This window comes from Natrix helvetica, assembly GCF_964273705.1.
Source record: "Natrix helvetica genome assembly, chromosome: 5".
Taxonomy (NCBI): domain Eukaryota; kingdom Metazoa; phylum Chordata; class Lepidosauria; order Squamata; family Natricidae; genus Natrix; species Natrix helvetica.
In genome coordinates this window covers 122,438,637-122,465,335 of record NC_138551.1, presented here as the reverse complement: position 1 = coordinate 122,465,335, position 26,699 = coordinate 122,438,637, and the positions used below count along the sequence as shown (strand labels likewise).

General features: G+C 47.1%; 1 protein-coding gene across 1 annotated transcript in view; it reads right to left on the bottom strand.

Annotated features, from left to right (window-relative positions):
* Positions 1-9,842: 9,842 nt before the first annotated feature.
* LOC309393743 (vomeronasal type-2 receptor 26-like) overlaps positions 9,843-26,699 on the bottom strand; it is a gene marked incomplete at both ends in the record, with an annotated part of 55,237 nt that continues 38,380 nt past the window's right edge. Inside the window, one exon of the mRNA XM_081956238.1 lies at positions 9,843-10,753. Within this exon, the coding sequence (XP_081812364.1) occupies positions 9,843-10,753 (911 nt within the window). The remainder of the gene's footprint in view (positions 10,754-26,699) is intronic.

Below are 26,699 nucleotides of genomic sequence, written 5' to 3'. Positions count from 1 at the left end.
CAGAGGAGATAAAGTCCCAGAACCAAAAGGGAAAAACAACTCAGCCCCCCCCCATTCGCTCCTGCCAGGTTCAACTGAAGGTTTTGTCCCCCATCCAATGCGCTGCGACCTTTAGGCGCCTGGAGAAGGAGCCTGGTCTCCCTTCCTGGGACGTCTTTGTCTCCCCAAAGAGAGAGAAGCCAAGTTGTGGGGGCTCCGAGAAGCCAAGTCTCCCCTTGTGGAGGGGCAGAAAGAAGGGAGGAGGGGGCTTTCCAGGAGCAGGAGGGGCTCCTGGAGGGAAGGAGCATTTCACTCCCCTCTGCAGGAGACGGAAAAAAGGAGGATGGTTTCTTAGACTTTCCCCTCTTCAGTCCGGCCTTTCCTGCCCCTCCCTCCTCTCCTGAGTCCAAGGGAAGTGGGGCCCACTTAGGAGTAGAAAGAAACCGGTTCCTCTGGTGACCTCCAGGAAAGGCCCAGCAAGGAGGCCTTCAGTTCTCTGGGACGGAGTCAGAAGGAAAACAGCCTCCAAACAGTCATCCAATTATAAGCAGAGGGAAAAAATATTGGGGAGGGTCAAAGACACACGAATTAAGATCTCTCCTTCTTGTCTTTGAATGGGAGATTCTTTATTTGTGTCTAGGAGTGAATGAGGATTAATCAGAGTCCAATCTTGGAAGGAACTGGACGTAACCCGGGAAGAGATTCCCCTCCATCTCAATGGGGACATCAAAGGTATTGGAGAAAAAGCAGCTGGAGAGCCAAGAGGAGAAGCCATTTCAACCCTCGATGGGTGGAAAGAGTCCCAGGAACAGGAGATCCCTCCCTTCCCCTACAGGATCCCCTCAGGGGGAAACCAGATCCATGCAGGGAGGGTGGGGAGGCCTTCAGAAGGAGCCCTTCTCTTCTCTCCCAGGAAAGAGGCCGCAGGAGGGAGGAACCGTCGGAATGTGAGGACTGGGGAGGAGAGGCTTCCCAGAGGGAGAAGCCCTGAAGAGGAGACCCAGGGAGGGTGGAAAGAGCTTCAGAGACGGGATCTCTGGATCACCATATAACGGGCAGTTGAATTTATTTATTTATTTATTATTAGCGTTTATATACCGCCCCCTCTCCCGAAAGGGACTCGGGGCGGTGTACAGTCCGTATCAAAATACAACAAATTAAAACATAGTAATAACTACATAAATACGTATATGAGAGGAGGATAAAATATGCCAAACTGTACAGCTAAATAAATAAATTGAAATGTACAAAATTTAAAATGCCAATGTCATATCAGATTAAATTTAAAAAACTATCCCTCTAAAAACCATTAAAAATGTGTATGCCAGGAGGTAGACATTATAAATTATGCCAGACCAGCCAGTCGGAACAGGTGTGTCTTCAATTTCTGTCGGAAGGAGCGGAGGTCAGTAGTGGTTCTAATGTCGGGGGGGAGGTCATTCCAGAGGGTTGGGCCCATCACAGAGAAGGCCCTACTCCTCGGTGTTGCCCGTTGGCATTGCCTCGTGGACGGCACCAGGAGAAGGCCCTCCCTGTGAGAGCGAATTGGCCGCAGGGATGTATGTGGGAGGATGCGATCCCGCAGGTAACTAGGCCCTATGCCATGGAGCGCTTTAAAGATGGTAATCAGAACCTTGAAACGCACCCGAAAGACTACAGGCAGCCAGTGCAGCTCGCGCAGGAGAGGTGTTACGTGGGAGTACCTAGTACTCCCCATGACTACCCGCGCGGCTGCGTTCTGGACTAGCTGCAGTCTTCGGGCGCGTCCCAAGGGAAGCCCCATGTAGAGAGCGTTACAGTAGTCCAGGCAAGACGTCACCAGTGCATGAGTGACTGTGCGTAGGGCATCACGGTCCAGAAGGGGGCGCAATTGGCGCACCAGGCGAACCTGGTGGAACGCCCCCCTTGCCATGGCTGCCACATGATCATCCATTGACAGCCGGGCATCTAGGAGGACGCCCAAATTGCGCGCCCGTTCCACAGAGGGCAATTGTTCGCCCCCTATGGCCAGTGATGGAATCAGCTGGCTGAACCGAGGTGCCGGTAGCCACAGCCACTCGGTCTTGGAGGGGTTGAGTTTGAGTCTGTTGTCCCCCATCCAGACCCTGACGGCTTCCAAACATTGGTACATCACTTCGACAGCCTCGTTGGGGTGGCTTGGGGTTGAGATGTACAACTGAGTATCATCAGCGTACAGATGGTACTCAACCCCAAAACCATGGATGATCTCACCCAGCGGCTTCACATATGCGTTGAACAAAAGGGGCGAGAGGACCGACAAGAGAGTGGCCTCGGGGTCGACCTCTGCCCCCCAGTCAACACACATGGCATCCGGCCGGAGAGGTAGGAGCCGAACCACCGTAAAACGGTGCCTCCGACTCCCATCCCCTCCAGCCGGCGCAATAGGATACCATGGTCGATGGTATCAAAAGCCGCTGAGAGGTCTAATAGGACCAGGATAGAGGAGCAACCTCTATCTTTGGCCCTCCAGAGATCATCAACCAACGCGACCAAGGCTGTCTCGGTGCTGTGCCCGGGTCGGAAGCCGGACTGGCGTGGGTCTAGATATACGGATTCGTCGAGGCGACGTGGAAATTGCTGCGCCACCACATTCTCAACAACCTTCGCTAAAAAGGGGAGGTTGGAGACTGGACGGTAATTAGCTAGCTCCGTTGGGTCAAGTGAAGGCCTCTTGAGCAGGGGCCTCACCACCGCCTCTTTCAAGGCAGTCGGTAAGGAACCCTCACTCAATGAGGCATTCACCAGGCCCAGAAGCCAGCCTCGCGTCACCTTCCAGGATGCCAGTACGAACCAGGAGGGGCACGGGTCCATTGAACATGTGGTGGGTCGCAGCCGTCCACGCAGCCCGTCTAAATCCTCGGGGGCAACAGAGTCAAACTCCTCCCAGAGTGGGCTCACAAGACTCACTGAAGACGGCTCGTCCGGTCCACGGGGGGGGGGGGGGCATCCGCTCCGGATCTGAGCGACTTTGTCCTGCAGATATTCCCCAAACTCCTCTGCTCTTCCCTGCAAGGGTGCCTCCCGCGTCTCCTGCGACAGGAGAGAGCGGGTCACCCTAAACAGGGCGGCAGGGCGGTTATCCGCAGACGCAATGAGAGCGGCACAATGTCTATGTTTGGTCGCTCTCAATGCCACAAGGTAGGTCCGTAAATAGGCTTTTACCTGTGTTTGGTCAGACTCGGAGCGTGAGGACCTCCACCTGCTCTCTAGACGTCTCCTATGGCGCTTCATCACCCTTAGCTCCTCGGTGTACCAGGGAGCCCAGGTGGGTCGCTGCCGTAGGAGAGGTCGCAGAGGCGCAACCCGGTCCAAGGCCCCCGCCGTCGCCCTATTCCAGGTGTCGACTAGGTCCTCCGACCGAGTGCGGGTCAGGGCTACAGGTAAAGGCCCAAGCTCCGTCTGGAACCTATCCGGTTCCATCAAGTGCTTGGGGCGGTACCAGCTTGAACAAACTGGCTCTGCCTCCTCGCGGTGGAGGGTAGCGCCAGGGAAGTCCAGCCGGAGACATGAGTGATCTGACCATGACAGGGGCGTAGTCTCTAAATCTCCTATTCCCAGATCACTCGTCCACTGCTCAGATACAAAGACAAGGTCCAGTGTGTGGCCGCCTTCGTGTGTGGGGCCCTGAATTAGTTGGGTCAGGCCCATGGCTGTCATGGAAGCCATGAACTCCCGAGCCACCTCGGACGCTGCTCCCGTCGACGGCAGGTTGAAATCCCCCATAACCAGAAGTTTGGGTATCTCAACCGCCGTCTCCGAGACCAGCTCGAGGAGCTCGGGCAGGGCCGCTGACGTATAGCGAGGAGCCAAGTATACAATCAGCAGACCCCACTGCCTCCCTGGGCCCCATTTCATACCCAGCGACTCACACCCGGGTATCTGAGGAACAGTGAACTCCCTCAGCTCTAGACAATCCCGTATAACTACCGCCACCCCACCACCCTTACCCAGGGCCCGAGGCTGATGGAATGCACGGAAACCCGGTGGGCACATTTCCACGAGGGGTAAACCACCCTCGTGACCCAACCAGGTCTCTGTTATCCCTGCAAGGTCCAGCTCCCCCTCCGAGATCAACTCGTTAATGAGGGGGGCCTTGTTGGTCACGGACCTTGCATTGCAGAGCATCAGCCTCAGGCCCTGGCTCTGTAGTTCCTGACCACCTAGGCTGCGGGGGTTGGTACAAACGACCGGGCGTAGCCAGCAGCCACGGTCTCCCAACCGACCTTGCGATCTTTTCTTGTCCTCGCATCCCCCCGTCCCCGCGACCGTTGTAATAAAACAACCCTCTGCTGGAATAACTTGTTCCCTCTCCCCCCTCACCCCGCTCACTTCCTTCGTGGACTCACCTGTTCGTCTGGCGCTGGCTTCCCTCCTGGCCTGGTTATCCCCCCCCTTCCTAGAACCCCCTAAAAACAGAATAAAACATTTTGATAAAAATGCAGATTTCCATTCCTCCCTTTCTTTCTGACCCCCAATGACCATCAAGGTCTTGGCTGATCATCGCAGACCTCTGCCTCTCCTAGCCACTCGGGAGGGTCTCCTTCACTTTGAGCTCTTGCGTATCTCCCTAGGCTTCCAGCTCCTCCCGGCCACTCTCATGAAGGAGACATCCCATGCACGGTCCCCACCTGTCATGGATCCCCCACCCAGGCCCCTCTGTAGACATGACTTCAGAGGAGGAGGGGACATTTCAGTCAGCAGAGAAAAAGCACCGAGTCGAGTGTTGGTCAGGATCGGGGCTCAGAGAGTGCTGGCCTGATGGAGCAGCCTCAGCTGGGTCTCCGGATGAGGGAAGGCGGAGGCTGAACAAGGGAAGCCACAGCTGCAGCAAGTTAGCCAGGAGGCCCCAGGTGAGGATCGGGAGCAACTGCTGCCCGTTAGCAATGAGGAGGATGTGGAGTCCACACCTCCTCCTGATCCAAGGACACGTAGAGCAGAGGGAAGGCAGGCACAATGCCAGTCAGCTGGGCTACTTGTGAGGATGCCACCTTCCCTCTCGTAAAGGGCTGCACCGGCATTGCCTGCTTCATCCTGCTCTGAAGACTTGAGCATTGCTACAGCAAAGTGCCCAGTTCTAGACCCCTACCATTTATCCTGGCCTGTTAGACTCATGGACGGTTTTCCTGGACTTTGTGGGTGCCCATTGGACTCACTTACCCAGGGAATCTTGCCGTGCTGAGCCTGGAATCCAGATCTGTGCAACAGGGGTGCTTTCTTTTTTTATATATATATAATTTTTATTATGTTTCAATTACAAAAATAAACATTCCATCTTTCCTTATGCTGTGTGTCGTCTGGGTACAAACATCTCTGTGCAACATTGTTCCTCATTTGCCACATCTTTCACATTCATATTAACATTAACATCCCTAAGCTTAGTATTATAATATTTTGAACATTTAAACATTATAAAACTCTCAATTTTCCTTAATATCTTCAAGTGATGATACCACATTAACATTAAACATCATTATTCTCATCATACACTTACTAACAGTTTTCATCTTCTTTATGTCTCTAAATATATTTTCTACTTGTTTTTTAGCCTTCTTCATTTCCAAACTCCTTTTTTATTCTCCAACCATTGGTAAAATACTTCCCAAATCATGTAATATCCACTTTGCTCTTTCTCCTTCATTGCTAATGTTAATCGGTTCATTTCTGCACATTCAGATATTTTCCTTATCACCTTCTCATCAGCAGGAATCTCTACATTTTCCCAATGTTGTGCAAATACAATTCTAGCTGCGGTTAATACATGAATGATTAAATATACATTCTCTTTATTATCAACAGGGGAGCTTTCTGTGGGTCTCTTTGGGGAGTTTGAGTAAACACCTGTAGACTCTTGGCCTCTGTTTGTGTGTGTGTGTGTGTGTGTGTGTGTGTGTGTGTAAGAGGGCAGCATAGATTGCTCCAGCCTCTACATTCCCCTCCCCCCATCACTGCTTGCCCTGTGGGAGCATGGAACAACTTCTAGCGGTCAACGTGCAGTTAGCCCAGCCAATGGCCCAGCTCTCCTCCCAGTTGGCCCAAATGCAGCAGCTGCTTCAGCAGACCCTCGAAGGAAATGCCCAGCATCGCTGCCTGATACATTTGATGGAACTTTGGAGCAGTTCCCGGTGTTTGTGGGACAATGCCAGCTCTTCACGTGTTTGAGGCCGGTTGATTTCCAGACAGACTGTGAAAAGGAGGGATTCATCATCCGTCTTTTGACCAGCCCAGCAGCCCATTGGGCGACTCCACCATTCATGCAGGCCATCCCACCCCTGGATGGTTAGCTTCTGCACCCAGGTGTGGGTGATGTGCACTGTGCTGGATGAAAAGAGGGGAGGCAGGGAAGACTTGGGGGTCACAGAAACCCCCAAACTGAAAGCAAGCTACGGAAATCCCTCAGGTAAACCAGGAAGAGGCGGAGAGGATCCTCAGGGATCTAATCCTGCTAGATCCTCTCCCCACCATTTCCTTCCTTCAAACACGCGTCTCTCCTGCTCAGAACGTCTGGACGAAGCAGCCGCTTCCAATTTCCCGCCGCTCAACCCCGATTGTGCCTGGAGACTGATGACGCTACAGAAGGGAGAATTCGAATTGGTCTGCTTGGGCTTCATCGGATCCTGGGAAAACATGATTCGCTGGTTGTAGCCTGCATTTCTCTGCACATCCCGCGTTTTTCAGGCATTGTGTCATCTGAAGGCCCGTTCTGGGCTCGGCAGCATGTGCGTGTATCTCCCTGGCCTGATGCTTCCAACCCCAGAGAAGGAATCTGGAAGGGGTGTGGAGCGTTTGTCTCGGATTTTGGAGGTGGGAGGGCCACGCCAGAACTAGCGGCAGCACCAATGAGAATTCTCCCTTCTTGAGTGTCACCGGGCAGAGTTCACCGGGCAGAGTTCCTTGGGGCTTCAGCTGAAGGACGAAAGCCAATTCTGCGGAGAGAGAGAGAGAGGCAGGAAAAGTGGGAGGGGGGATCTTGGCCTGAAGAACCTACTGGGGCTTCTTCTCTGCTTGGAACGCTCTGCTGCACTGGCTGAAGTAGAGGGAGACTCTGCCTGGAGACCGATGACACTGGAGAAGGGAGAATTCCCATTGGTCCTCCTCCTTTCTGGACCCTCCAAATCCCGACTTTCGAGGAAGCCCCATTCTGGGCTCTGCAGAGTTTCTGCAATTCCTTCGCTTTGCGTAGAGAGAGAGCCACCGGGGAACTGCACTCCCTGAGCCAAAGAGGTCAGTGGCATCTTGAGACAGGTCGTTTTCTCATGGGGGGGGGGAACAAACACACCCTCAGGAGGGGGTTGGGGGGCAGGCCGAGACAATGCAGCCAGTTGGCCGAGCAGCTCATACAATTAACAACCCATTTTAGGGAACCCGTGGGAATTGTCTGAATTCCACCCCTACCTGGTTCCATGTTGGGCCAAGTGATACGTCCCTCCCCCCTGCTTGTGGGCAGACCAGAGACATCTGGAGGGTCAGCGTGGATTATAGACTGACCTCTGTCTGATCCATCAAACCTTTTCTACCTGCTTAAAATGGAATTTGCAAAGTGACCCGAGTGGCAATCAGAAGCCATTCTGAAACCTCAGGCTGACTCCTGATCCACCAACAATCTCTGTGGTTGGAAAGCAGAAGACTTTCCATGGGTGCCTCTTCCTAGAAACCTGGATGTGCCCCCCCCATCCCCATTACTCCCCCTCCCCTTCTTGACCTGGATGAATAGGCGGCATTGAATGCAGGGAAAGGCTTTATGGACAAATGATAGAGTGGCAAAATAAAGGGCCGGAATAGTGTTAGTTGTTGCTATTTTCATTCTCTGGATGAGGAAGGAAAAAATAGAGTGGGGATTTCTCAAAGGTAGATACTTAAATAATAACAACCCCCAAGTGAAACCTCAGACAGCTGTTCCAGTCGATGCTTTCTGTGAAAGGGGTTTTATCAGGAAATCAAGAAAGAAGGACATAATAGTGATGGAGAGCAGGTCAATCCCTGCATTCCAGGTCATGCTGCCATTCCAAGGCTTCTCATGGAGATGATCCAACAACACGGTTAGAGCAGGGCTCCTACAGCTCTCATCTTACCTTGGGATCTTACTCTCTCTCTCACATATACAAACTTTTAGTTTCTGTCAGTAGGAACAAGTGCCTCAATTATTTTTCATAAGGTGTCTGGTTCATTGGTAGTTGCTGAATATTACATTCCTCTGAATGACTTTCACAAAGTTCTCTTTAGCAAGATTTATTGGGTTGAATAGGGAGATACAAGAAGTACAGCCATTCAATCATTTCCTATTCTGAAACAAGTAGATTTGATTTTCTTTGGCTCCTGCCTACTATCTAAGTGGAAAGAATATCTCCTTTCAAATAAAAGAAACATTAACAATTCTTCCAATATCATAATGGTGTTATATCTCATGTTTTTACATTTATTTACCTTCAAATAAAAGCCAAAGGGGCGACTTGGAGCCAATCACCAGGGGACTCGAGTTCTAATCCTCCCTTAGGCATGAAAACTTCCTGGGGGACTTTGGGCCAATCACCAGGAGTCTCCTAAATTCCAATCCCACCTTAGTTCTTATTGAACGGGGCTGTGAAATTTGGAAATATTTTCTCAGATTAATTTGGGATACCAGAATTGGGGATTCCTAGAGTGTGAGATGTCCGAGTGTCCAATATTGTGGTGTGTGATGGAAGAAAGTGAAATTGTGCAAAAATGTCTGTTCCGTGTTGAGCAAAGCCATAAGTCTCTGCCTTCTTCTGCTTGTGGGAGAACCAGAGGCCTCTGTGTGGTGAATCTTAGACTGACCTTCTTCTGGTCCATCAGATCTTTTCTTAACTCCTTAAAATGAAATTGCAAAGGGATCCTATCCCCAATTGGGAGCCATTCATAGACCTAAACATTGATTACCAACTGATCAGCAATCTGTGTGATGGGGAGCAGAAGAGCTTCCATGGGTGCTTCGTCCTAGAAACCTCAAAGTCCCCCACCCCCTAATTCAGCCCCTTCTTGGACCTGGATGGATATTATGCAGCATTGAAGGTTTGTGACCTGGTCAATGATGCGGCTGCCTTTAGACAGGATCCCTCCAACCTCCTTCTGGGGAGAGTCTCAAGGTCCCCTTTCTCTGGGCATCTTCTCCAGCCCTTCACAAACAGGACAAGCTTGGAAGAGGAACAGAGAAAATGCTTTAGGTAGAAATTGTAGAGTGGGAAATTAAAGGGTGTGAAAACCGCTATTTTAATTCTCTGGTTGATCAAAGAAAAAAATACAGTGGAAATTTTACACATTTTTAAATTTACTTTGTTTCTATTATTTTGCTGTGAAGTTCCTACCAAAATAAAAACAATCCCAAACTGAAATCCCAGACAGCTGTTCTGCTGAACACTTTCTGCAAAGGAGGTTTTGTCAGAAAATCAAGAAAGAATTATATATTCGATTTCCCTCCCCAGCTGACAGCCAGTCAAACATGGCATTTCACATCATTCTGGCATTCTCAGGGAGAGGATCAGGCAACTATGCTGGTTCTTGGTTCCCACAGCTTCCTCCTGAACTCTTTTCCTGCTCTTTCTCTCTCTCACATACACACATACATTTAGCTGTAGGAACAAGTGCCTGAATTATTTTTAAAGGTGTCAAATTCAATAGCTGTTGCTGAACAGCAAATTCCTCTGAATGACTTTCAGCAAGGTTTATTAAGTTGAAAGGGAAAGGAGCTAGAACAATTCAATAATTTCCTATTTTGAAACCTATAAATATTTTCTTTGTCTCCTGCATACAATCTAAATGGAAAGAATATCTCCTTTCAAATAAAATAAACGTTAACAATTCTTCCAATCTCATAATGGTATTATATCTCATGTTTTTACATTTGTTCTGGCTGTGAGATGCTCCTTTGTGTTCAGGTCTGGCCTCAGAAGGATAATGTAGCACTTGGGGATGAAGATGCAGCCTAGCAGACCAGCACTGGAGGCCAGGATGGAGAAGACCTGAACAGCCACCATGTATTTCCCTTTGGTGCTCAGGTAGGTGGGCACAAAAGTCACCCAGACGCTGCAGAAGACCAGCATGCTGAAGGTGATCAGCTTGGCTTCGTTGAAGGCCCCAGGCAGATTCCTGGCCAGGAAAGCCACCGTGAAGCAGATGGCAGCCAGGAAGCCCATGTAGCTGAGGGTGACGTAGAACATGACAACGGCTCCTTCGTTGCATTGCAGGGTGATCTCTCCATGCTGGGAGTGGAGGTCAGAGTCAGGGAAGGGGGGAGAAACTCCCAGCCAGATGGAGCAGATGATAATTTGGACAGCAGAAGAAGAAAGGATGATGGAGTTGGCCAAGCTCTTCCCCAACCATCTCTTCACTCGGTTTCCTGGTTTTGTGGCCAGGAAAGCCAGCACCACCGTGATGGTTTTGGCCAAGAGAGAAGAAACAGCAACTGAGAAGATGATGCTGAAAACCGTTTGTCGGAGAAGGCAGGTGGCTTTCCTTGGTTGACCAATGAAGAGAGAAGGAGACAGGAAGCAAAGCAGGAGGGAGACGAGGAGGATGTAAGAGAGGTCCCGATTGTTGGCTTTGACAATGGGAGTTTCCCTGTATTTAATGAAGATGATTAAAACAAGGTCTGAGTTTAAGAACAAGAGTAGGGCAAAAGAAACCAGGATGATGCCAAGATGTTCTTCATAAGACAGAAAAGTTACAACTTTGGGGATACATTGGACTCTGTCCTCATTTGGATATTTATCATCTGGACACTTGATGCATTTTTCCACATCTGAGAAACCAAAAAACAATTTTCTTTAACATTCTGTCCTTCTATCTTACAGGAAATACCTTCTTTGGATAACAACTGATACCATGGACATTTTCCAAGAAGTATTTCTTAATGATTTCATTAAAAAGAGCATAAGAAGGATATTTTATATAACTATATATATAACTAGGTATTTGAAGTTGAGGGAAGTCCTAGGATGTTAATTATTTCCTGTGTAATGTGTAGAATCTTCATAGGGAGCTACATTACTAGAAATTACTAATGAATCATATAATCTTTTTTATGCAAACATCCTGAGTCCTGCCACATGGCAGTTAATATACTGGACTTGGAGGATACCTACAGTATCTTTTAACACTTAAAAACAATCTTGAATTAAGGGGAAACTTCCTAATAGTAAGAACAATTAACCAGTGGAACAGCTGGCCTCCAGAGGTTTTGGGTTCTTCAACACTGAATGTTTTAAAGAAGAGACTGGACAGTCACTTGTCTGAAATGGTATAGGTTCTCCTGCTTGAGCAGGGGTAGAAGATCTCCAAGGTCCCTTCCAGCTCTTCTCTGATTTATTGATCTACATGACTGGCAGAATATTTGTGTAATGAGTTCCCCCCATAACTATCCACAGCACCACATTATGGACCAGTGACACCTTCTCAGTCATCCTCAAGGGGAGGATTCAATATACAGTGAATTGCAGGGTCTTTCAGAAGGTGGACCTAAAACAATTCATCAAGTTTCAAAGAACTCAGGTGTTCCTAGAAAGGTGAATTTAGCAGCACAAGTCCAAACTAAAAAGCAGAAGAGATATTTCCTAAAATAGTAGTAAAGCTTGCTCAGTCTTCCACCTCCTCTTCCCAACTCTTCCCAGCCCCTCCTTTAAAGTTTTTTTGATTTACTTCCTTTTACATTATTAATTGTGTAGGTTAAAAAAAAAAACAACCAGGTGAACTTCAATCTCTCTTTTAACTTGCGCTTTCATGAAAATGTTCTGGAAGGATCCAGTTCCACAAAGCCTCCCATTTTCCTCAGTGTGACCCACCTTCCTGAGTGGAGAAGGTCCCCTCCGGACAAGGAATGCAGTCATAGCAGCAAACTGGCTCTCCTTCTCGAGCCCTCTTGACAAATCCAGGATGACAACTTTCCGCACAGTTGGACTGAGGCAGGGACTGAGCAGAAAAACAAGGAATGCCAATGAAATGGTGCTAGGACTCTCCGTCCATGGAAAATGGAGGGAGAAATGGATGGAGACAAGTAGCCTCTGGTCTTCACTGAGGTAAATATGAAATCTCTGATTACTTCTAAACAGATGCAGGAGGGATAACAACTGGAAGATTCTTCATTTACTTCCTCCCTTTTGATTTTGGTATTTAATATTACAATAAAGTAATTTTCTACTTTAAACTTTCTTAACGGATTGAATTGAAAAAAAATTAAGTATGATGATATATGTAAAAGATTTAGGAAACTTTTATTCCATTAGATTTTTTTAATATAGAATAAAACTGATGAAGAAAGAAACCTCTGACCAGTAAGATCTTGAAAGGTTTCCATAAGACATGGCAAAGCCCCTCCACTTAGGTCCCATCTGTTAAAGAACTTCCATTAGATGACACCAACTGGCATGGAAGGCCAACCACCCTGGAGACTATAAACTTTGCCCACTTGAAATGGGACCTTAGGATTTGGGAAACAGAGAAAAGACACGAAAATTTCTCTCACCTTATTGAGCAACTTTAGCTGTGAAAGAGCATCTTGATTGATAGAAAGTCTTTCTCTTTCAAAATACGCCAGAACCTCTTTCCTGGGTTGTTCGTTGGGAAGAACCAAGCAGCCGTGAATGACAACATCTGCTGTTATCTCCCCATTTTGGTCCAAGTACAGTTTTCTATCAGTATTATTCCAAAATTCATTCTTCTCCAGAAAGGGATGAAACTAGAATGGGAACATCCAGGAATTTGAAAAACAGAAAACCTTGTTTCTTATCCCACATTGAATCTTCTACAATTGTCTCATCTCCAAATATGGTTAAATAGGGTACAAATACTGCCAATATCTTCATAAGTGAATGAAAAATTTTGAGAAAAATTTGTCAATCACATACTGACAAAATATAAAGAAAATGTAATCCATACAGTTGGTCAATTATAGGGAACATTCAATAAAATGAACAGAGAAAAAAACATGATCCATAAACTCTTTGAAAACAACAGGTTGATTCCCTGAAAGCATGGGTTGATCAAGAAGAAATCTTCCAGGCTAATCTTCTCCCTTGTAATCCTGATGGAAAACACCTCCAGATATGCTAATTCTGCTTTATTGTAATGTGACTTTAACAAAAATTGTAAAATCTTAAAGAAAAAAATCTCCCACCAACACTTTTCTCAGCCTGAAAAGTTAGGGAGGATCCTTTCTGAGTTTCTTTCTCTCCCATTATGCAGCTGCAGGATTCTCCCCTCTTATCAGGTCCTTCCCTAGGAAGCCTCTCTTCTCCTCATCCCAAAAGTCATTCTCACATATCATTACACTTTCTAAATGGATTATGGGAACTCTGGTGATAGAACTGGATTTCAATAAAGGACTCACAAAGAATTTTGTGAATTTTGTGGAAACTTGAGGGGTGGTATGATAACTAAATGGATAAAAACTGTCTTCAAATTTTTTTTAACAATTTTTAATCTTTCCTATGAAACCTGAAGATGATGGATTATAATTTGCCATTGGTCATCAATTTTTCTGTTATTAATTCAGTAATTAATACAATCTTAAGTAAGTAAGCTAATTTGATGTGATTTAAAGAATATAAAGTCTTTCAACTTAGAAGCTTTATTTGAAACTTTATTTTAAATTTCATTTTAAAAGTTTGATAAAATAACAATGGTTTTATATCAACTTAAAGGCAATAATCAGAAGCAATCAACAATTGTTGAATCGGATGGATTGGATGGATGGACTGGAACTTAATTTGCTGCTGGCATCCCTGAAGGAGGAGTCTGGTTTGAAGGCAGGCTGCTTGGATATGGCTGGAGAGGCCATGGACCCTGAAGACTCAAAGTGGACAGAACGGATGACTGATGAAATGGATTCTTTCAAGAAGATTGAGGGAGATTGGGGAATGAACTTGTCATATTTAACTGGAAAACAAGTCTTATTTATTTATTTATTTTTCAAAATTTATAGACCGCCCCCTCTCCCCGAAGGGACTCGGGGCGGTGTACAGGCATCTCATTAAAAACAGGTACAAAAGATAAATACCCTTAAATATATTCCCTTAAAAGCGAATGAAACCTAAATTCAACTGTACAGAATAATAAAAGTTAAAATCAACTAAAATGCATACCCCTAAAAATTTAAAAATACAGACTTGAGGGACTAAAATTGGTATTAGGCCAGGCCAGCTAAATTGAACAGGTGGGTTTTAAGCTTCTTACGGAAGGAGCGGAGGTCGGTGGTAGTTCTGATATCCGGGGGGAGGTCATTCCAGAGGGTCGGGCCCATCACAGAGAAGGCCCTACTCCTGGGCACCGCCCGCTGGCATTGCCTAGTGGACGGCACCCGGAGGAGTCCCTCCCTGTGAGAGCGAATCGGCCGAAGGGATGTGTGGGGCAGGATACGATCCCGCAAATAGCTAGGTCCTGTGCCATGGAGCGCTTTAAAGATGATAACCAACACCTTGAAACGCACCCGGAAAGCCACAGGTAGCCAGTGCAGCCCGTGCAGCAGAGGTGTTACGTGGGAGTATCTAGTAGCTCCCACAATTGTCCGCGCGGCCGCATTCTGAACCAGCTGCAGCCTTCGGGTGCATCTCAAGGGGAGCCCCATGTAGAGAGCATTACAGTAGTCCAGTCGGGACGTCACAAGCGCATGGGTGACTGTGCAGAGGGCGTTCCGGTCCAATAGGGGACGCAATTGGCGCACCAGGCAAACCTGGTGAAATGCCCCCCTTGCCACGGCTGTCACATGGTCATCCATTGACAGCCGGGCATCCAGGAGGACACCCAAATTGCGTGCCCGATCCACGGGGGCCAGCTGTTCGCCCCCAATGGCCAGTGATGGGCGCAACTGGTTGAACCGGGGGGGGCGGTAGCCACAGCCACTCCGTCTTCGACGGGTTGAGCTTGAGTCTGTTATTTCCCATCCAGATCCGTACGACTTCCAGACATCGGGCCATCACTTCGACGGCATCGCTGGGGTGGTCTGGGGTAGAGATGTACAGCTGAGTGTCATCAGCGTACAGGTGGTAATCTACCCCGAACCCATGAATGACTTCGCCCAGCGGCTTCATGTATGTGTTGAACAGGAGAGGCGAGAGGACCGACCCCTGCGGCACCCCGCAGGTGAGCGGCCTCAGGCTCGACCTCTGCCCTCCTGTCAACACACATTGCGCCCGACGAGAGAGGTAGGAGGAGAACCACCGCAGAACGGTGCCCCTCACCCCCAACCCCTGCAGGCGACGCAGTAGGATACCATGGTCGATGGTATCGAAAGCCGCCGAGAGATCTAATAGGACCAAGATGGAGGAACAACCCCCATCTCTGGCCCTCCAGAGATCATCCACCAGCGCAACCAAAGCCGTCTCCGTGCTGTGACCGGGCCGGAAGCCGGACTGGCGCGGGTCCAGATAATCAATTTCCTCCAAGTGCCGTGGGAACTGTTGCGCCACCACACTCTCTACAACCTTCGCCAAAAAGGGAAGGTTGGAGACGGGGCGGTAATTTGCTAACTCAGCTGGGTCCAGAGAAGGCTTCTTGAGTAGGGGCCTCACCACCGCCTCTTTCAAGACGGCCGGCAAGAACCCCTCTCTCAGTGAAGCGTTCACTAGGTCCTGGAGCCAGCCTCGTGTGGCCTCCCAGGATGCCAGTACAAGCCAGGAGGGACACGGGTCCAGTAAACATGTGGTGGCTCGCAGTCGTCCACGTAACTTGTCCATATCGTCGGAAGCAACAGAGTCAAACTCCTCCCAGGATGGCACCTCAAGACCCACTTCCGACGTCTCTTCTAGACCGCTAACGGAGACCCACTCGCTGCGAATCTGAGCGATTTTGTCCCGCAGATATTCCCCAAATTCCTCTGCTCTACCCTGTAAAGGTTCCATCAAGCGCCTGGGGCGGAACCATCTAGGACATTCCAGTTCCGCCTCCCCGCGATGGGGAGTAGCGGTTGGAAAGTCGAGCTGGAGAAGTGAGTGATCTGACCATGACAGGAGCATGATAACTAAATCCCCTACTCCCAGATCACTCCTCCACTGGCCAGAGACAAAAATAAGGTCCAGTGTGTGACCTCCCTCGTGTGTGGGGCCCTGAATTACCTGGGTCAGGTCCATGGCTGTCATGGAAGCCATGAATTCCCGAGCCGCCTTGGACGTTTCCCCTACCGATGGCAGGTTAAAGTCCCCCATGACTAGCAGCCTGGGGGTCTCAACCGCCATCTCGGCAATCACCTCGAGGAGCTCGGGCAGGGCCGCTGATGCATAGCGAGGAGCCAGGTATACAATCAGCAAGCCCAACTGTCTTCCTGGGCCCCATTTCACACATAGGGACTCACAACCGGTTATCTGTGGCACAGTGGACTCTCCTGGCTCAAGGCCTTCCCTTACAATAACCACTACCCCACCACCCCTACCCTGGGCCCGCTGATGAAATGCACGGTAGCCTGGCGGGCACATTTCCACGAGGGGGAGACCTCCGTCGTGGCCCAGCCAGGTCTCCGTTATCCCTGCCAGGTCCGGCTCCCCCTCCGAGATCAAGTCGTTAATGAGGGGGGCTTTGTTGGTAACGGACCTGGCGTTGCATAGCATCAGTCTCAGGCCCCGGCTCTGTAGGTCCTGACCACCTAGATTGCGGGGGTTGGGACAAATGACCGGCCGTATCCAACGGCCACGGTCTCCCAACCGGTTAAAAGATCTCGGCCTACCCTCACACCTACCCCTCCCCACGACCGTTAGAATGGGAATACCTTCTTCTGGAACACCACCACTCCCCCTTCTCTTAGTCGCTCCGCTCACTCCCTTAAGAGCCATTGTTTTAAGAGCCATTGTTTTTCCATTTACAGGAGGTCCTATTGTAGGAAGTTATCACCCAGCCCTCTCCCAGAAAAATGAAATATCCTAGGAAATATTGATAAGGCAGAATATTATATTTTCCTGGATGTGAAAAAGGGAGAAACACATTTTAAACACAAAGTAAATTCCTGCAGCTTCCTGCCCATCCCCACTTTGTCAATGGGCCATTAAGAAGGCCAAGGTAGTCCACTTTACATAATAAAGAGTTCTCCTCTTCAACTCCAGAGTGATGGGATTAAGGCAGGATAATAAGCCTTTACTCAACTGACCACATGGCATCTGAACTCAATCAAACCTGGATTCAAAACTCAGCCTAGAGGGTTGCCCTTGCACGGGCCCATGGGAGTCTGGCAACCAATCAGAATACATTTCTTACACAGGAACAGGAAACAGATAGGTGGGCAGAACAGATTATAAAAAGCTCTGCAAGGCTCTCCTCTCTTCTGCTCTTCCTCTTCCCTTCTCTTCTTCTCCACCAACATTGAAGCATGCGATCACCTTTTCTGTTCAGGACTCAAGCCTGTCCACCATTAAAACCATCTTTCCAAGCAGCCTCCATGTCTCCAGTGTCTTTTTCCCCACTTGGAGCCGAACCCAGAAGGACATTTCTTCCAACACTATGACTTTGGGGAATGGAACGCAGTTGTTGGGAAAGATCGTAATTAAAATTTTAAGGAAATGTATTATTATTAAGAATCAACCAAAGATGTTTAACCCTGGACAGATTCTGGATGGATCAGAGGTAATGATTGTGGTGGTCTGTGGTAGATAAGAAGCCCCTATAAATATTCTGTGAGTTAAATACAACAGCAGATAACACAGAAGTTTGAAGTTTTGAAATTTAACTTTAGTGTTGGATTGTCTGTTAACTACATTTTTTATATACAGCAGATAGATGACAAGTCAAGTAGTTGCAAATAGATGCGTAATTTATAATGGTGGGCCTGTTTTGCAAGAGGGAGAAACTATTATAGCTGTATTGTATTCAAATGGGGGGACAATATGCATGTTTTTGTCTGCTTTTAATGCACATTTTCTTTAAAAAATGTGTTGTCTACTTTTGTTTTGTCATTGTAATAGTTTTATTTTACCTTTTTGAATAAAAAAGGTTATTATAAGAGGGATATCAAGTTTCCAGAAACAATATTTATGATTAGCACACAGAGAAGGGTGCATAAGTAAAAAGCAGTAGAAAAATATCTGATTTTTAGCAACTAGGACTTGACTAACAATAGAATCTCATATAAGAACATAAATGCTTGATTGGAAAAAAGATGAGGGATACCAAATTTTATATGTATGCTTGTGGAAATGATCTCAAAATCGTAGTTAACTGGAAACAGAATCTGAGTCAGCAGGGAGATGTCCATGGAAAAAAGGCAAATGCAGCCATAAGAATCTGAGGAAGTGAACGTTCTGGTTCAGGGAGACCCAATTCAAGGACCAGGTCCCCTTGCAGGCACCAAGCTTGGAGGAGAATTTGTACAAAATCTACGTGAACTTCAGGGAAGGACAATGAAGCCAAGGAAGAGGAGCTGCTGTTGAAAGGAGCTGCTCTTAGCCTTGAGGAAAGACAACAAGAAGAAGAGCTGAAGATGAAGAGGAGTCTGGGAGCCCCCTTTTCCAATTGAAAAAATCTCTCGGTTGGGGAAGGGAGGATACAGCCAGTGCTGGGATTCAGATGGTCCGGCCCTGTTTGAGTGAACTGATAGTAAAAATTCTGCCTGGCCACGTCTCTCCCCACCACTACTTGCCTCGCAGGCCTTGGTGGGGCCTTAGAGTCATTGCTGCAGCTGCTGTTTGGCTCCCTTGCCTCGACCACATGGCCACGCAGCCCAGCCTGTTTGCCTGTCTTTGCCGTGGCCTCCTGCTCATCTTGGCCTGATCCCGAATGCCCACCTCAGGCTGCTCCTGACCACTCCAGCAGCGGCCATTCTTCACCTTTTCCCTCTTTCCTTTCCTTTCTCTTTTCCTTTTTCCTTCCCTTCCCATTCCCTCCATTTTTCATCCTTTCCTTCTTTCCTATTTCCTTTCCTTTCCCTCCCCCTCCCCTCCCCTCCCCTCCCTTCTCTTCCCTTCCCCTTCCTTCCTTCCTTCCTTCCTTCCTTCCTTCCTTCCTTCCTTCCTTCCTTCCTTCCTTCCTTCCTTCCTTCCTTCCTTCCTTCCTTCCTTGGGGTCTGAGGGAGAGTCAGGGGACCCCTTTCCTCTTTGACCCCCTCCCCAACATCTGCTCTGATGGCAATTATGGCTAAAAGGCCTTTGGAAGCTGGGGCTACCTCTCCCCCTCCCCATTGCAGAGTACTCCTGGTGTGGGGGGAATGAGCAAAAAATGGCCTGTTTTTTGCAAAAACAAGCCCTTTTTTTTGTAAAAGAAAATGCACGCATAACCTTATGGAGCCTTATAGAGTGCTGCTGGGGGTTGGGGTGGGGCAAAAATGGCCCATTTTTTTGCTCATTACTGCCCTCCCCAACCCCCAGGAGCTCTCTGAAAGCCTCCATAAGGGTATGCATGGCCATTTTGGTGAAGGGGGCGGGGCTTCGGGAGGCAAAAAATGCTGTATTCGATGTACAAGACGCACCCAGATTTTCAGCCTCTTTTTTGAGGGAAAAATGTGGGTCTTATATTCCGAAAAATACGGAAACTGTTGTGCTGTTGTTGCTCTAGCCCCACCTAGTGGCCGGGGGCAGATAATCCTAAATATAAGGTCTGAAGCCAGACTCCATTTTCTGTCAGCCTTTGGAGAAGACGGAAGCAGCCGTTGTGACCGAGACCCCTGGTCATCCGGAGACGCCTCCCTCCCTCACACGGAGCATCGCTGGGGAGGTTCCAGCTGCTTCTTTGCTGGCTGTTAGTTAATGCTGCCTATCTCGTCTTTCTTTTTCATTTCCACCATTTGCATCTCCTCAGTTTCACCTGCCCTCTTCTCCCAATAAAGCATCCAGATCCACGCCAGGCTCCCTTTCATTGGAGGAGAATATGGGGGCTTAGCTGCCTGTCCAGCTGCACACAGACCCACGTGCAATGGGGACGGAAGAAAGGTGGAATTCCACCAGACTAACCACAAACCCACAAATACGGGAATTTATTTTGAAAAGAATTCAGCATTTTCCAATTAGCAGTGCTAAATATATAAATGCCATGGTATCTACTCTTTGGAACCATTAATTCCCTGAATAATTAAATTGGCCAGATGTGTTGAGATGGTTCCCCTCCTTCTCCTCTGGATTCCTCCTCCAAAGGATCTGAGATTAATGGATCCATATCGGGACCCCCATACCTGCCATGGCTGTAGCCTTGGAGACCCCAAGATCTTTTCATCCTCCTTCCATCCCCTCCTCGATCTGGAAGAACATGCAGCATTCAGGGCCTGGGCCAGAGTCTTCATGAAACTGTAATAGTGGTAGTCATTTGGGATCCCTCTTCTGTCCCTTTTCCATTGGGCCTCCAGTGGGGCTTTCTGGGTGCATCTTCTGCGGCCTTTGACAGAAAAGACATTCTTTGAAAGAGAACAATGAAAATAAAGATCTTGAAACTTTTCTTCCACAAAGAAATAGGTTTTAAAGGCAGAATCTTTTGGCCTTTCTTTAGTCAGATAAGCAAAGTTCCAAATACTATGGATGTATTTGAAAAGTCTGCGCTTGTCCATTGGATACCCTGAAAAACTTGTGAGGATCCAGACTTTCCCCTCAATGGGTCCTGGCAGACGCATAAGTGTTAAATGGAAAGGAAGAATTCTGTCCGTAATGAAATCAAATTCCATGAAGTGAACAAAGATGTTGACTTGTCTCCACTTAGAGAGGGAATCCCTGAGGTATGCAGTATATCCAGTCTTTGAGAACAGTTGTGATATAACCACACAAATTCCATTCCCGACAAGCAGAGGAGTAAAAGTCCTCATGAAATTCTCTCCATTTCCTGTGTCTGAAGCAAAGAGGCCAATCAGGGTCCATCTGAAGTGGAGGAGCAGCTGGACAATTGCTGGGTACTGGAATCCTTCTTTGAGGTCCATCTGGTGGAAAAAGGGGAATTTGCTTTTATCACTCAGAGCCTCTGAAGCTGTTAAATGATTGATCTGAAAAAGGAATTGAAAGGATTAGAGCCGTGATGGGGAACCTGTGTCATGCAGAGCGTCCTCTCCCGGCACACCAGCCCCCCCATCCCAGCTCCACTAGGATCCACATGCAGGCGCACCTCCTGCCGGCCAGGCTGGTTTTCGGGCCTTTGTGGAGGGCCAGGGTGGGGGACGCGTGAGTATGCAGTGGGGGGGGGACACTCACATTGCGCAGGAAACTCCAGCGGGCTGGAAGTGAGTGTGAATGGCCTCCCCCCCCCCCCGGTGCTTCCTGGCTCAGTTGGAGGCTTCCTTCAGCCTTCAAACATTTGCAGGGTTTGGGGTTTTTTTTTTGCTTCCAGGTTGGTGCAGGAGTCTTTCCAGGGCCAAAATGGGGCATGGAAAGCGCAGGGTTTCCCCCCCCCCCCGTTATTCCCGAATTGTGAGCTCTTAGGAAAGTATCCCCCCCTTGTGGGTTGCTAACAGTTTGTGGGTTTCAAAAACTCTTAGAACCTCTTCTGTAGGTGTGGCCTGCTTTGTGGGAGTGGCTTGGAAGTTCATATGACTGGGTGGGAGTGGCTTGGCAGTCATGTGACCGGGAGGGAGTGGCCAAGACGATGTCAGCATTCCCAGTCAAGATAGAGGTATAAATTACACAGAAAAGAAAGAGGCATCCATACATGTGAATTTAACTTCAAAGCAGTGGCAACAACTTTAATTCATTAAATAATAATGTTTGTTAGGGCTATGCACTGTTTTTGAATATATAGGAATGTAAAGCCCACAGCATCTACTTGCTACTTTTTAAAGCAGCGGCACCTTTTTCCTGGATTCATGAAATATCTACTTTAAAGAGTTGTGGGTGGGTACTATATTTACAGTCTTGCATTCTCTCCAGTATTTTGTTTGGAACAGAATCCAAAGTACCATGCAGTCCTAGCATTTGTACTAAAGCTAGGCAAGTTATTTTACAGGGCTCTGAGCTCTCCTCCAGATCTGGTCAATGAAGCAGATGTTCCAAAGTCCTCCCACAACTTTCCAACGCTTTGAAATCCCACCAAATGATTTAGACAGGCCTATTTCATACTTTCTTCTATATGGCAATCAGGGTGGTTTTACAGATGGTTCACAGGTGGTCTATTTCCCAAGTACTTAAAGGGCCAAGAACTGCCTTTCCTAGATTGCAGCTTTAGCTTCCATGAATGTTAACACACCTTCAGGCCATTCAAATATAGACTAGCTCTGATCCGGGAACCATATCACATTCTTTATATGTTAATATCATGTTCAATGTAATCATTATTGCTAAAAAAAACAGGCAGCAGTTAGAGTAGTTTGTATCAAAACATGGGCAATAAACAAGAAGTTGATTCACCACCACCGCCCCTATTTTAGCTTCTTTCTGTCTTATCTAATATTTTTCTGCAATTCTTCCATAATCCAGACTACTAAAAAGAGTTCCACATAATTAGCCTTTTAAAATAAGCTTGATGTCCAACAGATTTCCTACTTATTAATATGAACAGGTTCTGGCCTGTTGTTTAAAAAAATAAATTCATGCCACAATCTACAGGAAAATGCAGTCTGTAAGTATAATTTCTTTTGTGCTACTACTAACACCACTACACATACGCACCATACAAAAGGCTAGTAAGATTATTTGCAGAACAGTGTGCTCTCTCACACTTGCCTTTGTTGTTTAAACCACTTTGTAGAGTATAATATACAATATACTGTGTATGTAGAGGGGAAACTACTTGGATTGGCCACCCTCTTAAGATCTTGGGCTTGGAATTATGCGCACCAGAAAAAATACCTATTTGTTTCAGAGTACTTTCAGATTGACAGGCTGTCATGTGCTGAACTACCTGTTCTTTGTTTTGTGTACACAAACATAAAGTACAATCGGTTCAACTGTTAACTCTTTATACTGTATATAATCTCTGAAAATGTAAAAGAGAGGAAACGTAGGACTCCCCAGTCTGTCCCAACCGCATTTCAGTTTCTGCAACTTCCCTCCACCCTCAAAATCCAGGGCCAAGAAGTTATATTCCAATCTTACACAACAGAAACAACCCCCCCCCCAAACACACACACACACACACACACACACACTCACTGTTTCCATTTCTTTGAAGGATTTATCAGCACCTGTCCCTGCATAAAGAGGCTCAAGGAAAGATAATCAATTTCTTATTGGACTTGGAAGTACTTAGAAGTAGCAAAAGTTCCCACTGCTTTCCAGTGTCTCAAAAGCCCATCATAAAGGCGAGAGTCCATCCTTCTGCTTCTCAGTGCAGAAATCCCTAATATGTTCCAGTAGATTTCAAAAGCATCACTTGGAAGCAGAAACAGCCAATGTGGACCCTCAAGAGTAGTCACTGCTACATAAGGTTTCTTTAGTGCTTGAGTTTTACAATTTAAACTTTCTGCACACTGCTATCAAGCAATTTAAGCAGGAATATACCTCTGAGTGAACAGATATTTTGCTTATGGCATTTGTACTTCACTGCAACAAGCAAGCACTCGCCCTCTAAATAAGTTAGACAGTCATAATATTAAAACTTGATAAGTGTTCTTAACAAGAAATTCACAATGGTAGAATCACATACATTCCAAAAATACTTATGATATTTGCACAACCATCTGCTTTGCAATTCTTGTCTTCTTAACTGATGGGAGACTGAAACCCAATAAATATATCACCAATAAAAAAGAATAGTATGTCGGAGTATTGAAAATGCAAAGAAAAAAAATTGGACTTCCTGCCAAATAGTAACATTTTAAATATAGTATGTACAATCCTTCAGTTAAATTATTGCTGAACAATTTATAATAGTTGCATTACAATATTATTCTAAGATATTGGCCACTACTACCCTACTTCCTAGCTGTTCACTATTGTCTCTCCCCCCCCCCCCCGATTTAAGGGCATTGAAATAGTTTTGATGAAAGTTGCATGATATGAAACTTCTCTCCTTTGAAATGTTTGGTTTTAATTCTCCAATGAATCAAAAGGAATGTTTCACGCTTCCTTGTTACACAGCATTTGTTTTAGCTTTCCATAGCTCTCCCCAAAACCAACCAAGGAAGATAAAACCACAGAAATCTAATACTGTTGTGCACAGCTTTGCACTAAATTATCTGTATAGTAAGCCAAAAATAGTTTAAGATTATAATTAGCCCACCTGTTTCCCCCATTAACATGCAAATACATTTTTCTTGTTCAGAGACTGCATGAGAGATTTCCCAGTCCTTGCAAAATATCACATTAAATCCACATAACTACTCAAGTTTGTTTTCAGTATGCGCAAGGAAGGAGCAGGCACAATTTATATATAGTATGCACAATTCTTTTAGTTGAATTATTGCTGAACAATTTATAATGGTTGCATCACAATATTATTCTAAGATATTTGCTACTACTACCCTACTTCCTAGATGTTCACTATTGTCTCTCCCCCCCCCTCCAATTTAAGGGCATGTGAAATAGTTTTGTGAAAGTTGCATGATATGAAACTTCTCTCCAAGTGAAACACTGACCTCTTAGCCAGGTAAGTTTGTTTTTTTAAAGGAAGGGGGCACTATGAGTTGGAGGAACAGGAGAGCCACTTACCTCCCCCCCGTTGAACTTTGCTAAACGGGGTGCCCCACTCCGTCTTTTGCCCAAAAAATAAAAGCAGGAAGGAGAGCGGGTGCTTACCTGGAGAGAGCCACATCACTCGGGGCCATGCAGGTCTGACCATCCATTTCTCTTTAAGATGGCTGGTAAACTCCAAGTCAAAGTCTGGCGGAGGCAGGAATGGAAAAACGACACCAACTACTCCCTTGCAAGAGGAGCGAAGGAAACCGCCTGGGTCTCTGATCCCGACTCACCTGTCTGGAGCCGCCGAAACTTTAGACTCTGGTGGCAGTGCTGGTTACCCGCAGCTTCGGCATCCCTGAAAGGCGACTCCACATTCTCCCTTTCCTTCTCCCCTCCTCCCTTCAAAAGCTGTGAGGTGCTTTCTCAGCACCGGTTGCCCAGCTGGCATGGCCCCACGCCCTTGTCTCCTCCCTCTTCCTCCTCCTCACTCCCCAAAGACTCTTCTTCTCCTTCCCGGAGCTCAGTGGGAGCCGGGCACAAGGGTTGGGAGGCTGCTTTTGGAAAACTTCACCGGGAAGGGAGGCGGGAAACCAGTCAGGGGGGGACGACATCCTGGAACTTGCCTAGCAGGCTGGCCGCTCTGCGCAACCTACCTCCTGCTGCCTCCATGCTTTGCTGGCGGCCAGGCCTCCTACTCCTAAACAAGTTCGTGGAGGTCCTAGGAGGCCGGCCACACCGTGCAAGCTACCCCTCACGAGTGGCAACGTAAAGGGCAGGGGGAGTGAGTGAGGGGGGCCAGGGCAGGCATTCTGGTACTGTCCCACAGGACGAAGGGGTTATAACATGTACAGTAGATTTCAGGAACCTCTTCTACCATACCGATTAGAACTGGGAACAACCCATCCCTGGTTGCAAACAGCTATTTCCAGTAAATAGGACAAAGCAAGTGGGGAAAATAGTTTCCTTTGCTATATTTCCAGTCTGAATTAGACCATGGCAGGGTCCCTATGGAAGAGCTCTTTTAAGGATCATTATGTATTCATAATAAAGCAACTAACTTAGCTCTGTTCTTAAATGCTAAAGCTGTTGCACATAAAAAACAGAGGAGCTCTGATCAACTACCAGAGCCATCATTTTGACAGTTTTGCTGTATTGTAGTCTGTCCCCATGAAATGCAAGCATGGAATAAACTGAGCCTGGTTTGTTCTCAGTCTTTTCAGTGGCCACAAACTACTAGTAAAAGTGCCATTTGATCACAAGGCAAGGAATGTTTCCCCTTTTGAATTGGAGCATCCAAGAAGGGACAGGAAAGACCAAGAAAAATAACGAAAGAGGGGAAGAGAGCAAGGAAGCAAAAAGAAGGAAAGAGGGGAAGGAAGAATGAAGAGGAAAGGAAAAAGAAGGGAAGGAAGGAGATTATAAGGAGAGAGAGTGAAGATGTGAGGGAAATTCTGCCTTAGCACTTGATCACCAGCAGCCCGGCTGCATTTTACCATCCCCTTGTCCTCTCCTCCTGACCTCTCCTGGTGGTCTCCCATCCTATCATTGAGTATGCTTTGGTTACAAAGCTAGGTCTCGTAAGGAGAGAGAATGCGCCTCCCTCTGACCCACATACTTTGCCCTCCTGCACTCACCATGGGCAACCAAGGAGAGTGAGCACAGCAGCAGTGGGAGCTGGCCATGCCCACCATGGCCTCCAAAGTCAACCACAATGGGGCCCTCATTGAAATTGAGGTTGACACCCCTGGACTAACAGATGACCTGAGTGCTGCATGTGTTGATCTCAAATTTACAAAGTATGAGTCAAGGTTAGAAAAATTATCAGCTTGCATTCAACAGCAAAAGTCACATTAATCAAAAGCATGCCAAAGGCAAATGTTAACCTTTCAATAAAAAGGTGTTTGTATCATTGAAAGCGCTCTTATTGTGGGGTTTTTTTTTAAGAGAAAAGACGTTAATCATGTATGAGTTGTTTTTCTAAACTAAAACCTCATTATTCAGGTTAGATTGCCATGTTGGCACTCCGAGATAAATAAGTGGGTTTTGGGTTGTGGTTTGGACATTCGGTCTCTAAAAGGTTTGCCATCACTGCATTAGAGCATACACAGACTGTAACCTAATTCAGCTTTTGTTAAATTGCTGTTGAGAGAAGCTCCATTGTACCATAACGTGCCAACTACATAGATAAAACTTCTAGGCGAATTGCCAAGCTTAGCCTAGCAAAGTAACTTCTTGTGAAAAGTAAAATGT